Source organism: Mya arenaria, chromosome 6, assembly GCF_026914265.1.
Source record: "Mya arenaria isolate MELC-2E11 chromosome 6, ASM2691426v1".
NCBI classification, from domain to species: Eukaryota; Metazoa; Mollusca; class Bivalvia; order Myida; family Myidae; genus Mya; species Mya arenaria.
The window spans coordinates 19,097,046-19,113,183 of record NC_069127.1 but is presented as its reverse complement, the minus strand read 5'-3'; the positions used below and the strand labels follow the sequence as shown (position 1 = coordinate 19,113,183).

General features: G+C 34.2%; 2 protein-coding genes across 2 annotated transcripts; both read left to right on the top strand.

Moving 5' to 3' along the window:
* Positions 1–2,873: 2,873 nt before the first annotated feature.
* LOC128237611 (amiloride-sensitive sodium channel subunit alpha-like) lies at positions 2,874–6,590 on the top strand. Its single transcript, XM_052953200.1, has 3 exons — positions 2,874–3,018; positions 4,274–4,696; positions 5,620–6,590. The coding sequence occupies exons 1-3, from the start codon at positions 2,874–2,876 to the stop codon at positions 6,588–6,590; spliced, it is 1,539 nt and encodes a 512-aa protein (XP_052809160.1).
* A 1,813-nt stretch (positions 6,591–8,403) lies between these two features.
* Positions 8,404–15,254, top strand: LOC128237610 (amiloride-sensitive sodium channel subunit gamma-like). The gene is made up of 3 exons (XM_052953198.1): positions 8,404–8,605; positions 13,477–13,899; positions 14,284–15,254. Exons 1-3 carry the CDS (start codon positions 8,404–8,406, stop codon positions 15,252–15,254), a joined length of 1,596 nt encoding a protein of 531 aa, XP_052809158.1.
* The last annotated feature ends 884 nt before the right edge of the window (positions 15,255–16,138 follow it).

Genomic DNA, 16,138 nt, shown 5'->3' with positions numbered 1-16,138 from the left:
ACGCCTCATGGACGCGTAACACTTACGCCCTTACTGTCTACCTGACATCAAAATGTCCGACAAAAGTGATAGCGTTGTATTAAAAGTATGTTCAATTCATCTACAACAATAATTATAGCACGAACGTATTAATGTCGACAACTTTCGTTACTATGTAGACATGCTTTTTGTTTGATTACTTTAAAACCTTATGTAATTGCCCTATAAGAGTAGTCATACAAAACAATATATGAATACTTGACATTCTACAGCGATCCTAATTTCAAATGAAAAGTAGTTCCACTGTATAATCGTATCTAGTCAGAAAATACAACAATATTTATGATGTATTGATTTTGTTCAACTGAGAACACCACAGGCAAAGCAAACAAAACAAGCTATGCCACAACATTAAGGCTGAATTCGACCGCTAATGCCTGTAACAAGATATGAATAAACAAAAGGTGGGTAGGGCGTCAGAAGAGAGCCAAACAGGAAAATATCCAATAACGATACTCCGTTTTCTTTCCTTGTTATGGAAATGCCATAGTGAAATGTGGGTTAAAGAAACAAAACACAAACGTTTCAAAACGTTTTATGTCTTTTAAAATATCTGTATTTTCACGCACAATACGCGTGGTCTTTCATACTTGGTTAGAAGAACCGTGCATGGTTTACGAAATAAAAAGGTAATTTGCATTCCAGTGTGAAAAAAAACTAAGAAAAATAGATTGATGTGATTACATATACTTGACACAATTCAAATAACTTTTGTCTGTTTATGATAACTTCTATTTTTCTATAAACATTTAAATTTCCACGAAACAAATATTCATATTGTCGAACGACTTTTCCGTTTGATTGCAAACCACATTTTTCACAGTTTTGTTTAATATTCCAGCATCATAAAAATGATCAACTCTTTAACCAACCAAAAATATTAAAAAGATAATACTTTCTACCTTACAAAAGATATATCGACAAAATTAAAATTGGAAGCGTTTTGGCCTTTCCTCCTATTTTGAATTGTGGTAGGCCCTTACACCAAGCACTTGATATCAGCCATGCTCCCGAAGGAACCAAACTATTTACATGGTATGATGTGCCTGTGTGAGAACCAGTGCAATGTGTCATGTATAGTTCAATCAAACACATTCATTATTCTGTTTTAGGACATCCTTATTTTACTTCATTTAACATATTGTTTAAGGGTGGAAATTTGTGATGAAAAAGATTCAATTCATTGTCGTATTTCCTGTTTCATAATTTAATGAACGTTTGCCATCAAAAATGTCGTTATTATTCAGTGTATTTAGTTTTTCTGCAACAGTGTAAGAATTGTGATAACAGTTGTAAATATAAATAACCGAAAATCCATATCAAAATTATGACATAGATATTTTTTTTCAAGTTCAGTATGAGCGAAAAGATTGTAAATGCGAAAAGTTCAAAGTCAAACACATGTATTTATCGAGAATGGATGACAGTTTATATATTGATGGCTTATTTTTTGTAAAAAACTGGAACCAATGACGAATATTTGGACACTGTTTGCTAGGAAGTAATTTCAACTATTCTGTCAATGTTTTTGTCTTAATTTCATTTTTGCTCCCAAGATATATGTTTCCATGTCTTTGTTCTAAAATCTAGTTATAAACTCCACAGACTCTATATAAAAAGTTACATAACATTGCTTGCCTAATCTTAATAACTCAGCTCGTGGTTGCCATGACTACAACATATATTATGCATGTATAATTCTATTTTCCAATATTTTTATATTGCATCTCAATTGTCAAATTATTTTAAAATCTATGTAATCGGATGTATTTCATAATTATGTAAGCATATTATTTATTTTTTCATAAAGCGATTTCATTTCTTTTGTTTGGTCAATCATTCTAATTTTGAAAATGTTTTAATTTATATGGGACTTTAATTCAACTACAGTCTACTTTCCAGACGAAAATGACGAAACAGGCCTCTCAGATGAATTATGTTGATTTTTACTTTTAAACAAATATTGAGATAAATTTCATTGAGATAGGACATGTTCCGTAGTCATTTAATACCTCAGATTAATCTTATGTAAGCCAAGAAGTGAACTTTCTGCGTTTTCAACGGAAAGCCATGAAACTAGGTTTTGTTGGACAATATACGCAGTTCTGATAACATTAAGTTCAGTTTAACAAGACATGCGACAATTCACATGGGGCACAGGTAAACTGTGTTATCTTAAAGATAAACATCAAAAATGGATGGACTAATCAGCAGCTGATGAAACAAATCATAAAAAAATGAATAATAACAAATGGGTAATTTCTTACGCAATGTTAATGTCCCACCACGCTTTGAGACACCTTTGAAATTGAATATGGACGTTGAACATAGTTTATTTTGACATTCTATTAAGGCTTAAAAAGTAAACTTTCCGATACATCATTTGGTTTTGTCTGGTAAACTTCACTAAACACAATCATAGGCGGCAATTAATGTTTTTAGTGATTCACTCTGTGATCTAAATACTAGAATTACAAATGCTACACTTTGGTACAATAAAGCATGCTGTTATTGTGTAACGACCTAACGATCTATCCAATTAAAAGAAGTTGAAGAGGTACCGTTGGGCAAATCAATTTATGAACGGCTCAAGAGATAAAAAAGAAACGGGAAACAGTTGACAGCACTCGTATTTGAACACATATAAAGGGAATCGTTCTGTACTATCGAAGCTGGGGGATTTTAGTGTGTATTTTGTTTTAAAGATTTCGTAAAAAATCCTAATACTAGCAGGGTGTTTCTAAATGGGAGTACATAAGCCTAACTCTTCCCAGATTGAACCGAGAAAGGCTCTCCAGAAATAAACAATCCACAGAAAAGACGCTTTGGAGAAAATGGAGGACAAGCAGGATGGGGTAAAGAGAAGTGTGCGTCAAGTGTTGGTTGAGTTGGTAGATTCAAGCTCTATCCATGGTTTGCCAAGGCTCGTGTCCTCGCGTCATATTGCCATCAAGATATTGTGGTTCTTGCTACTAGTCGGTAGGTTGTACAAAGTCATAGTTTAGTTTAAATACATTAGACAATGTGTTTATGCGGACAAAAGCAATTAAACATGTATTTGATATTTCATTGTCAATGGTCATCCAAATATCAAGCTATATAAGTAAAGAATTAACAGTTTTAAGTTGATAATGTAAATTTGTACATCAAAAACGTGTGATGATAGTTTAACCATATTGTTAACATTTATCTGTTATAATCATTTTTTTCCTTAAATAAATAGCCTTAAAACATACATCACTAGTTTTCAACTTGTGATGATGAGGAGTGAACGATACTACAAATTTTATTGCAATACAAATACCCATGTATGTCTTTCTAATGTCAGAATAGTGTATACATTCAAAAACAAAACGATACTCAATCTCCAGGCATATAACACAAATGACATTGTATAACTGGAAAAGCTACTGCTTATGCAATCTACCTGCTACTACTTGTAATATGTGTGCAGACATTTTTATTCTCGACAAAGCAATTCTATATCTAGACCTTTAAAAATTTATTTTAGCGTTAATGCAAAAAAAAATGATATTAGCACACACGTTTTAGTTCTACAGAACTCTGTCAAGTCCTAGATATGTACTATTGTCAGCAGTATCTAATAACTGACATTTTTTTATGAAACAATCAAACACAGAGAGTGTACCTATTTTAGCAATGTAGTTTCCTTGTTTGACTTTGGTCTACGAGTTCGGTTTATAAATATGCTGTTGATAATCGCTTCTATAAATGTTTACAATTACTCTGCCCAACATCGTTCTTGGCAAAAAATGAGTTATTCGTTAATTGATTTATTATATTTTACCGTCTATTTTTTCTAAATCCATGCTTTGGATTTGGGCCAAATGTGTCGCGTTAAATTTAATGGTGATAAAACCTGATTTTTTATGGGAAACGCGATAAAATAAACATTTTAAGGAACACATGATGAAAATGAAGTAATCGGAAGCATGATTTTGTTAAAGTTTGGAAGAGATGATTTGATCTTATCGGGACATATTATCAAGGCACGATCGCTTTTCGAGTACATATTTCTAAGCATAAAGCTTAATAGGTCATGTTTAATAATGTTTATTTGACTTTGCTATAAAAATTCGATTAAAATCAACACGGATATAATATTTAATTTAGAATCTTGATCTTGTATTTTTTTCGTACGTTTATTGTTAAGATTGGTGGCCCGTATGTTTGTACTTATGTTTTATTTACTTCGAACATGAATCCATTCCAGGAGCAGCAGCTGTGTTAAGTGTACAAATGGTCGGTCTATTCCGAGAATATTTCTCATACCCAACACAAACATCAGTGAGTATGCAGTTTTCTCAGCTCGCATTTCCAGCACTAACTTTCTGCAACATGAATCAAATAAGGCATTCTTCGAACTGGAACGATTATCAGGAACTCTTTGATATATACCAGGAAAGTTGGAAACAAAACATTGTGGATACTGTAGATATCAAACTGGACGAGCTGTTAAGCTGGGGCATGCCCGAAGATGACGCAGAATCATTGCTTACAGAATTTCAGAACCCACGGGATGGTTATGAGGCATGGAAATCCCGAATACTGTTTCAGCTTAGAAACATTTCAAAGGAGGAACGATTCTCGATTGGCCATAAGGCCGACGTATTTCTACATTCAACTACAATTGCAGGTAAAGGACATTATATTTTAGCAGTTCTTTCTACTTTTCGACTTTATCGTTTTCAAAGGCACCTCTGTTAAAAAAGGCTCGAACACCAAAAACCACTTTGATGACGAGCGATCAGAAATATGAGCAAGCAAATTTTACTCAAATATTACTAAGTAAATTATATAAATATCAGATGCCATGGAAGGTGAAAGTATATTTACGTTTCGAGGGTTTATATTATACAATTAGTTACTTATTAGCTGTGAAATATGCTGCCATATAAAATATTTTTAACGTAAGCGATAGCCGAGGTAATAATTATGAAATTGCGGTCAATATGAACTATATTTTCACAGGTTTATATAATTAAACAATAATTAAACAATTGTTTTGTGATATGATAGCGTACGATCTAGGTGTTATTGATATATTTGATTATTAGTTTCGTAAGTTATCCTATGTATTGAATCAAATATTAAATTACTCACCATCTAAGTCTTAACCATCTAATTCCGAGAGTAAACATTATAATATTACCTTATTTCTCTGATGTTTGTTTAGTTCTCATATTGTTTACATCGGTTACGGCTTTGATTTGACAAGGGGTCTACAAGAATAACTTCAAAGTAATTTTATATTACAAGTAATACTATGTCGTCATATGGTGAACTGTTTCAGGCCTAAAGGTAGACGGGGGAAATGGCGTAATTATGGACGGCTTATTTATAGATCATGTAATAATTATGAATTGTCACATGAGACAAACTCATGCTGACTTGAGTAGATTATTTTATCATGACAAAGTCACGTGAGGTAAAATAAATTTTATTGGTGTTCGAATTATTTTAGATTAGCTTATAAGTAATACAATCGGTAAAATAATGTAAATATTGCAAATCAGTTTTAATACCCATCTTAATGAATATCTACATACTGCTTTTTAGGTTACTTCATCGAACCAACGGTTTATGATGTCATCCAATCAGCTTCATATGGAAATTGCTTCACTTTAGATAGCTCCAGTATGATTGCACGAGGAACTGGCCAAAGCCATGCGTTGTCAATTGTATTCAACATTGAACGGTACGAATATTTCAAACAGTCCTCATCCGCGTTTGGGGTCCGCATGGTTTTGCATGAAAAGGGAACACTTCCGTTGCCAGAGAGTGAGGGGTTGACTTTAAACACGGCGTTTGAAACAAACGTGGGAATAAGACAAGTGAGTATAGAACGCCTCGGTGGGCGTTATGGGGATTGTACAAATGGAGAAAGCTTCGTTGATAAATACAACAGCAGCTACACTGTTCCAGTGTGTTACGTAGTTTGTGAAGCCGAGCACATGGCATCGGAGTGTGGATGCATACCGTTAAATACTCCTGAACGTGTGTCGCTTGATAAGCCAATATGTGACGTAGCCAATTTTTCTGTACGATCTTGTTCAACCAAAGTGAAAAATTACATTTATCATGGGGATCTTACGTGCGACTGCAAAACTCCATGTAAACAAACCGTCTATACAACGACGCTTTCTGGACGTTCTTGGCCTCACGATGAATATCTAAAGAACGTTATTTTAAAAGATATTTGTGGACGCAACAATTCAGCTTATGAAGAATATTACAAGAACGGCAATACATTTTGTGAAAAACTGAAAAGTGATTCACTCACCGACGACGAACTTGAAGAAATTGCGGGCAATTTTATTTCAGTAAATATTTATTTTGAAGACCTGAACTACGAAAAGATTTCGGAAGAAGCATTGTACAACACGATCCGTTTCCTTTCAGATATTGGAGGAGCAATGGGCTTTTATATGGGAGCCTCTCTCCTCACTTACGTCGAGATCCTACAGGTTATCCCAGAATTGATTATTCTCTTTTGCTCGAGAAACAAAGCATCCGTTAATCCGAAATAAAACGTACCGTTTGCCGATGTGAACAACAATAATTTGGCGCTAAAATATCATGTCAAATTATTAATAGATTTTATGGTGAATCTACAGCAACTATCTGATGATATACATACAGAAGTATTGTGACAAATATTGAAATAAATATGTGTGTTTATCTATTGTTATTAAGCGTAAACAAGTTCAATGACACATTTTTTTTTCAAAATATCTCAAAAGACATTTATACTCTAGATTAGAATAAAAATGATGCGACAAATTCTGAAATATGTGGTATACTATAAATGTATAGCTTGTATCTTAACTACAGTTAAATTATAAAAACTTTGGGGGAACACAACCGTTTTCGTGTACGTTAGTTGCTGCTGCATTTGTTGTTGTTTTTGCCCTTTGTTGTTGTTGTTGTTGTTGTTGTTGTTGTCCTTTTGGGACATAATAATGTTTTTTTTTTCTTCCTGTCGTCGAAACACTAATTTTATGCTATCGTTAAATGTGAAAAATGACAGCGCTGAAATCTTTTAAAGGCTGTATGGGCGACAAGCGTGATTTTACTTTTGATACAATTCTGTTCACAGGCAAAAAAAATCGAATCCAAACAAATATTTTGAGTGGCCCCAAACTGTTATCGCTAGTTGTCATTACTTATGAATAGGTAATGTTAATTGATAAATTGTTAATGCAATAAGCTATCATAACAATTACTGATACACCTATATATACTCGGATATGTGAACATTTCCTTAATCTTGAAAAATTATTGCTACTGTAAAGTTAATGAAACCCGATACTGGCCGAGAGCGTTTTGACTGTTTGAAGTTAATAAAATAAGACAGGATCTTTGAGTCAACACATTTCGAAAATATCTTTAAATATCTATTCCCTACGGTTCCTCCGTAGAGATTCTGTTTGCTTTCGATTTCACATTGGCGTCTTATGAACGTATTTTAAAATAGTGGTCATTTAATTTGCACTATTTTCAATCGCATAACACCATACGTCCCATTTTGTAAAAACGACGATACCTAATTTCGATTTTCGGTACTAAAGTCTGTAGGCATGTGGCATACAGCGTCAAAATTATTCAGACCAGTCCAATTGTGTTTTTCAAGAGTTTGCGACATATATTTTGTGTCCGTATTTAATACAAATTATGTTTTTGACATATGAATTCAATTGTATTTACAGAATCACAAATGAATGAATGAATGAAAATATTTGCTAATTCAATGTTGTTTTGACAAACGAATTCAATTTTTTTCCTAATGTATTCTTACAAGAAAAAGAACCGTGAACAGTGTAAGGATTAATTGTTAGACTGTTACCTTAGCGCCAATTTGACAAAATGTGAAGTTGTAACGATATTGATTAACCTGACTGTGTTGTTAGCCTGAAAGATATACATGAAATAAAGTGTTAGGTAGAGTGTTAGGATTGGAGGTACCCATAGATAACAACGAATAACTTATTACAAACATTTCCAGACCGAACAAGGACGAGCCTTGGTCTTTAACAATCAGTACTTCAGACAAAAATGAATACATGCTCTGACATAGTTGGAGATCCAGACAAACTATGTCAAACATGATCAAATACTTGAAGCACCAATAGAACATATCAATATGCTTGACATTCACATACTTGATTCTGCATTCGTAGCCGATTTGATTAATTTCTAGATGCAAATTAAAAGCAAATCGTTTGTAACAGTAGAGATATAGTTGTATTGATGGAGCTAACAATACCCTGGGAAGAGAGAGGTGAGGAGGCATACGAGCTGAAGAAGGGGAAATAGCAAGACTTGGTATATGCATGTAGAGAGATGGGAAAGAAGACGTGGATCCTACCAGTAGAAGTTGGATGTAGAGGCTTTCAATCACAATCAGTGTGGAAAATGCTGGGGGCTGTGGGGATCAAGGAACGAGTCAGAAAGATCGCAGTCCACGCTCTTGGGAGAGCTGCAGAGAGAGCGTCCAGCTCTGGCTACGACGCAGTGAACCAACTTGGAAGCCAACGTAGACGAGGTAATGACTGATCACCACTACCTGCCACGCCATCTAGAGGGTGTACCGACATAAGGGATGAAACACCCAGTGACAGATGGGCACTCGGCTGAGGACGTCTATATTAAGGAGTACAGCTGTATCTTCACAACACGGCTTTAAACCGATTACTGTTTAGTCGATGTAAAATACAATCGATTTTAAAGGAAAATGGCCAAGGATGCATTATAAGAATAACAGTACGCCATTATCAGGTGAATTACAGCAAATTATAAAAATCGTAAATATAAACACTTCTGAGTTAGATGATGGAACTAATCTGGTAACGTTTAGAAAGTTATTAAAATAAAATATAAGAAACTCGCCAATTAGCTAAACGTCAAATTTAAAACAGAAAACAAATAAAAAAGGGTTAAAATTAAAAAAAAAAATTTAGTTTGGAACACTGAACGATAACGCTGAACAATGAAGAATGTGAAAACATCGAACTCATGGAAAATGTTTCAAGACTAAAGAAATAATTCGACGAAATAAAAATAAATATATAAATGGAATGATAATGAGAGCAAAAGCATGACATCTTGCAAACTTTGAAAACGGCATGCGGAAATAAAACAAAACATACATAAGATTTGGTTATAAATTGTAAATAAGCCTTCAGCAATATCAGACGATAAACGAACAGTTACAAAAAGTAACATTCTAAAGACGAAGTGATATCGAGATAAACAATGATTTGTTCTCAACACCAATGGTAATATTAATTGATGAAGATAAAGGAAGATGCATAAGGGCTACGAACAGAACATGAATGCAAAGCTGCGTTAAAAGGCATGAAAGAAAGATTTCCTTGTTCTGATTGTGTCACTACTGAGTTTAGTTTAAACTTATTTATGTTACAATAAGTGTGAAAAAAGATAGTATTACATTAAATTAATCACTCTCTTTGCACGATGTTGCGCAAGAGTGTGTCTCATATTGTGGTTAGACACCGGAGTACCCAGAGTCCGGCTTGGTGACTACATACAAAGTCACATGCGGCCAGGCCAGGATCGAACCCGGTTGCCTAGGTGATCAATGCACCTATAACTAGTTGCGCTAGTAAGAGAACCAAAAACTACTGAGTTTAATCAAACGTTTAAAATAGCTTTTGTTATTTTAAACCCTTTATGCATATTCAAGTGTCTAAATCATTTTAATTTTGAAGATAACTTAATAAACTAGGTCAAGCTTTTCCCTAACAATGTAAATTTGTGATAATAAGAACTCGTTTTCTACCTGAATAATTCTAAATAGAGCGACACGTCAGGCCACGTTACCCATTATTTGCTTTCCTGTTGTGTGCTTGTATTGAAATTGTGTCCAACTCTATCCAGAAAAAAAATATTTTAATGATTTCAATTACAATGATGTAACGATGTGTAATCTGAACATATTTCCGATTTGTGTGAATTCGATGTCACCTAAATAAGCATAAGAGTTGTTTCAATCGTTTATAAACATCGTGGCGTGATTTTTACAGTAATTTACAACTGTAAATCAACGTATACTGTAATAAAAAAATTCAATATATAAACGTTTTTCAAGCATGCAACATACGCGCCCTACCAATGTTTAGTTATGTGAAACAAGAGATATAAGAGGCAGAATAAAAACGTCCAGATCTTGTGAAGGAAGACCAAGGGTTATTCGTAAACAAATATGTTTAAAACTACCAAGCGATTATGGGGAATACGTCATAAGTATTGTAGACGACGATGGCAATCGACATTTAAATGTTGGTGTTAACAACGCCTTAAATGAACCAATTGTTCCCGCCATGCGATATTTTTGGAGTAACGGTTGAATAAAACAAAAGCAAACCAAAACAAAAAAGCAATTTACTTCGAAAAGATACAAATGGTTTGATGTGACAAAGACCGCTCCCATGAACAATCTAAGACGAGAAAAGAGTCCCCGCTTGCTATCCTATAATCCGACTAGACAGTAGTTACAGCCAACCAATCAGATGAAACAACGCTTCCAGTTTTTTTTCAAAAACACTCTCCTCAGTCAGGTTTGCCGAGTATCCGGTAACGCAGCGTGCCTAACGATCGACTTTTTTTTCTATCCGAAACGGTTATTTTGTTTTGTTTTAAAGCTATATTTTTGTAAAGATAATATTTATGGAAATCATGTATTTTTCAACACGACTATTTTCACCGGACATCCGGAAACGCCTTTACGGTATGCTAGAAAGATTGTTCAAAACATTATTTAAACTGTACAGTGTGTAAACTGTATGTGAAACGGGTACATCAACACATTGTTTTTCTTTCAAAATCAAAGGAATACGATTTATTACTTTACTAATAATGATATCATCATACATGTTCCAGTATATGCTTCCTGAAATTTCATTTAATTTAAATACCCAATAAAACAATAAAAGCAAATGTGTGGCCGAAGGCCAAAAATCGCGCGATTCGGTGCAAATATTGTTCAAATGAGTATAAATATATGTATGTAGTTCTTAAAGATCACGCCAATATAAATATGTTGCCAAGTCCACTTCAGATTTTGTTTTAATAGAATCAGTTTAAAAAACGATTTTAAGGGTTAATATGGACAATCGAAGGAACACAGTTAAAAAAAAACTCTCCAAAACTAATACAAATAGTATTAGCAATTCGACATACAAACAACATAAATAATGACAAATGTTTGATGATGAATATAACCCGCCATGGTTTAAAATCCCATTTGATTTGAATATGGACGTTGAACAATTTACTTTATTAAAAGTGGACTTCCTACAAAGGATTTTAAGTCAATCAAGGGCTTAAAAAGTTTCCAATCCATCATTAGCCACCGGCTGGTGAACTTCTTCAAACACAATCGGAGGTGGAAATAAGTGTTTTAATTGGTTCACTTTGTGATTTAAGTATTTAGAATAAGAGGTGTTCAGCTTTGTTTCAATACAAGAGGACTATACTTGCCAATTATAACTAGTTGAAGAGTTTAACTACCGATGGTCAATTCCTGCAATAGTTTACAATTTTTTTCTTTGTTTTGCAATAAGAATGGGTCATTATCTTGAAATAGTAATTAAATATTGTTTTAAATAATAATGGGTCTGACCCGTTATGAACCTTGATATTTTCTCAAGAGATTTATAAAATGCTAAATAAATCATCATCAATATTTTGACTGAAACAATTTTGTCTAGAGTCAGCTGAATAACTCTTACAGGGTGAAAAGTCCAATGGCAATACCTGCATAAATAGATATTTTCTATAAATAATGGATGACACACTATGAATGTCCAATGTCCTTCGTCTTTGAACACATATTAAGGGGAGTTCTGTACTCTCAACACTGGAGGATTTTTAGTTTGGTTGAAAAAAGGAAAGAAGGATTATGTTATAAAAATTTGCAGACCTCAAGGATGGTTCTAGGTCGGACTGCAAAAGACAAACCCATCCCACATTAAACTGATTAAAGCTTACAAGAAATTGATACAATGTCCGCAAAAGACGGCAGAGAGAAAGTGGAAGTCAACCAGGAGAAGGGGGAGCGAAATTTGCGTCAAGTTTTGGCGGAATTGGTAGAATCAAGTACTTTGCATGGCTTGCCAAGGATCGTGTCATCGCGGCATATAGCCATTAAGATATTATGGTTCTTGCTACTTGTCGGTATGTTAAACATGCATGGTGTACTTTGTATTTGCCTTATTTCATGCTGTACTTAAGCATTGTATGTTCCTTGTTTCACACAGGAGTGCGATCGTTTTGATTAATAAATGTTCTGTTTTGCTCGGTTCTATTAATGTTAACAATAAATGTTTGTTAATTGATGGAGTAAAATTTCTATTCTTAACCCATGTTTAAGACTGCCAAAACCAAGGATCTAGTTGCGGCACTTCCATGTTAAAACACATTAATGATGTTTATGAAACGAGACAAGCATAATATTCAAAAATGCACTTGTTGAAAATGTAGTAAAAAAACAATTGTTACAAATGCGGTGAGATTCTATGATATTAGCGGGAAATATTGTCAACGCATTTGGTACGAACACTTTTTCAAATAAATATTTCTGAGTAGTAATACTATCTTTTTTAGAAACAAAGAGCTTTATAAGTCAGGTTTTGAAAAGTTTACTGATTCTGCAATAAAGAAAATAAAATTAAATTGGTTATACGGATATAAATTTAAACTAGATATCCTAAATTTACGATAGTTCGTAATACGCATGTTAAGATGGACTCTTAAAGGAATGAATTGCGGGGTTGATGTCATAATCGGGGTATGAACGCAATTGGGCTGGTCTAAGTGTGTGAAGTCCAAAGGACTCCACGCGTTCTTTGACCAGCTCAATTGCGTTCATATCCCCGATAATGACATCAACCCCGCAATCCATTCCTTATATTTACACCAATAGTTCATTATTTCATTCAAAAATTGTTTAAAAAATCTTCATTTCATTTCAAATTTTTTTTAGTTATCCTTTCTTCCCATTCTGTAAATGGAACAACACGACTGTAACCGGAAACATTTTTTCAAATGACGTCACAATAATGCGGGAAAATATCAACCACTTAAAATCACTTTTAAACGTAAAATTGAAACACTCATGGCAACAAAACATTTAAAATATAATAAATTAATACTTTCTATAATATTGATTTATATTTTACGGGACCTGCTGACACAATACAAAGAATAGCAAGATCAATAGTTTTCATGTTTATTGTTATGCAATGAATTGCTATACGAACATATCCGAAGATGTTGCGTTCATCGATTGATGAACGCAATTGCCGAAAGGCAGTTCATTTAAGGAATGAAAGTTGAGGTTCAAATACATGATCGTATTTATTGTAATTAACTACGAACAAAAAATCATTTCAGGAGCCGCAGCTGTGTTTAGTGTACAAATGGTTGGTCTTTTCCGAGAATATTTCTCATACCCAACAAAAACGTCAGTGAGCATGCAGTTTTCACAGCTCGCATTTCCAGCGCTGACGTTTTGCAACATGAATCAGATTAGGCAGTCTTCGAACTGGTACGAGTATCAGGAACTGTATGAAATATATCAGACAAGTTGGCATCAAAACATGGTGAATAATGCAAATTTTACAATTGACGACCTTAAAAGCTGGGGCATGCCCGAAGATGATGCACAAGCATTGCTCATAGATTTTCAGAATGCACGGGATAGTTATGAGGCATGGAAATCCCGTATACTGTTTCAGCTTAGAAACATTTCAAAAGAGGAACGATTCTCGATTGGCCATAAGGCCGACGTATTCATACATTCAACTACAATTGCAGGTAAAGAATCTTCTATTTTAACAGTTCTTAATTATTTTACTTCGTTGATTGCGAAGGATGTTTTGTTTATGCTGGGGATTGTCTCTGTCTTATTAAAGTTGGTAGTACATACTTGTCGTTTGTGCTTTATTGGTACAAAGCTGTACGTATGCCATTATTATCGTTGCCTAAAGAAAGATCCCTTGGTGAGGTTCGAACTCAAAACCTCTATTTTGATAGGCAAATAAAAATATGATATTAAAGTTTGATTTATTAAGACAAGATGATACATAATACAATAGTTAAAATAGTATAGACAGAGCCTATTTGGCATCAATTGCCAATATATTTCCAGTTTCCATCGATATGATTATATATCTTATGTTCATTTACTACTTTCTTAAGGTTACTTCCTCGAATCAAAGGCATATGATGTCATCCAATCAGCTTCATATGGCAATTGCTTCACTTTAGATAGCTCCAGTATGATTGCACGAGGAACTGGCCAAAGCCATGCATTGTCGATAGTATTCAACATTGAACGGTACGAATATTTCAAACAGTCCTCATCCGCGTTTGGGGTCCGCATGGTTTTGCATGAAAAGGGAACACTTCCGTTGCCAGAGAGTGAGGGGTTGACTTTAAACACGGCGTTTGAAACAAACGTGGGAATAAGACAAGTGAGCATAGAACGTCTCGGTGGGCGTTATGGGGATTGTACAAATGGAGAAAGCTTCGTTGATAAATACAACAGCAGCTACACTGTTCCAGTGTGTTACGTAGTTTGTGAAGCCGAGCACATGGCATCGGAGTGTGGATGCATACCGCTAAATACTCCTGAGAGTATACCGCTTGATATGCCAATATGTGACGTAGACGACATTTCCGTACGAAATTGCTCAACTGAAGTCAAAAATTACATTTACAAAGGGGATCTTACGTGCGACTGCAAAACACCATGTAAACAAACCGTCTATACAACGACGCTTTCTGGACGTTCTTGGCCTCACGATGAATATCTAAAGAACGTTATCCTAGAAGATATTTGTGGACGCAACAATTCAGCTTATGATGGCTATTACAAGTACACTAATAAATTTTGTGATAAACAGGCAAACGATACACTCACTGCAGCCGAACTTGAAGAAATTGCGGGCAATTTTATTTCAGTTAATATTTATTTTGAAGACCTCAACTATGAAAAGATTTCGGAAGAAGCATTGTACAACACGATCCGTTTCCTTTCAGATATTGGAGGAGCAATGGGCTTTTATATGGGAGCCTCTCTCCTCACTTACGTTGAGATACTTCAGGTTATCCCAGAAATGATTATTCTCTTTTGCTCGAGAAAAAAAGCGTCTGTTAATCCAAAGTAAAACCTACTTTTTGCCGCTGTAAACAACAATAGTGTGTCACTATACTATCATGTTATATTATCAATGTGAAGTAAATATACACCAACTTTCTGATGATAATTCATATAGAAGTATCGTGACAAATGTTGGAATTAATTTGTGTGATGAACTATTGTTATGTAATATAAAATGTTTGTGAATTATCGTATACTTTTTCAAAAAATAAAGTTAGGATTTAACGCTGGTTAAAATGACACTGCGCGTCGTTTTTTGTACGGAATTATGCAAACGAAATAAAAGCGTTCTTACGTTAGACTGCAAACACCCATGTGTGTAAAACGTGTATGAAATGCTGTTCTTAGTGCCTTTCGCGTTTAGAAATTTGAAAACAATACATTTTTTAAAAACTGTCTGTTAAAAAACGTTGCGCTGTGAACAACTGATACAGGGGTATAATCTGATTTATGACAGTACACTTTATAAACATGTCATTTTTCGTGTGCATCTTATACTATACCGCGGCAGGAAACAACACTGGTGGCGAGAAAAAATGATTTAAATAATTATTGTTCTCTACTAATACTTTTCTGTAAATCTATGGGGGTTTTTTTATGTGTTGCTAATGGTAGATCTGGTAAAGATGTTATTATGTATAATACTTCTTTTCAGAATTGTTCACGTGCTAGTGAGTTATAGTGAGTACACGACCTATTTTATCCTAATGTGCATTACTGTATCACAATAAACTTTAGTGCTATTGATGCGTTGTTGTGTGAATGAAGTACAGAATTTTGTTGATATTGCGGACAATGACAATGTACCTATCAGAGTGATATCAATAAGAAAGTTTTGAATTAACGTTCAAATGAACCAAAACCTTTTTAGTTGTCATTCAGGTTACAGGA

Excerpts from the sequence above, each read along its gene's own strand:
- LOC128237611 (XM_052953200.1), top strand. The coding sequence starts at position 2,874 with ATGGAGGACAAGCAGGATGGGGTAAAGAGAAGTGTGCGTCAAGTGTTG. Across the intron at positions 3,019-4,273 it reads GTGGTTCTTGCTACTAGTCG|GAGCAGCAGCTGTGTTAAGT; the intron begins GTAGGTTGTACA and ends AATCCATTCCAG. Across the intron at positions 4,697-5,619 it reads ACATTCAACTACAATTGCAG|GTTACTTCATCGAACCAACG; the intron begins GTAAAGGACATT and ends ACTGCTTTTTAG.
- LOC128237610 (XM_052953198.1), top strand. The coding sequence starts at position 8,404 with ATGGGAAAGAAGACGTGGATCCTACCAGTAGAAGTTGGATGTAGAGGC. Across the intron at positions 8,606-13,476 it reads TGGAAGCCAACGTAGACGAG|GAGCCGCAGCTGTGTTTAGT; the intron begins GTAATGACTGAT and ends AAATCATTTCAG. Across the intron at positions 13,900-14,283 it reads ACATTCAACTACAATTGCAG|GTTACTTCCTCGAATCAAAG; the intron begins GTAAAGAATCTT and ends TACTTTCTTAAG.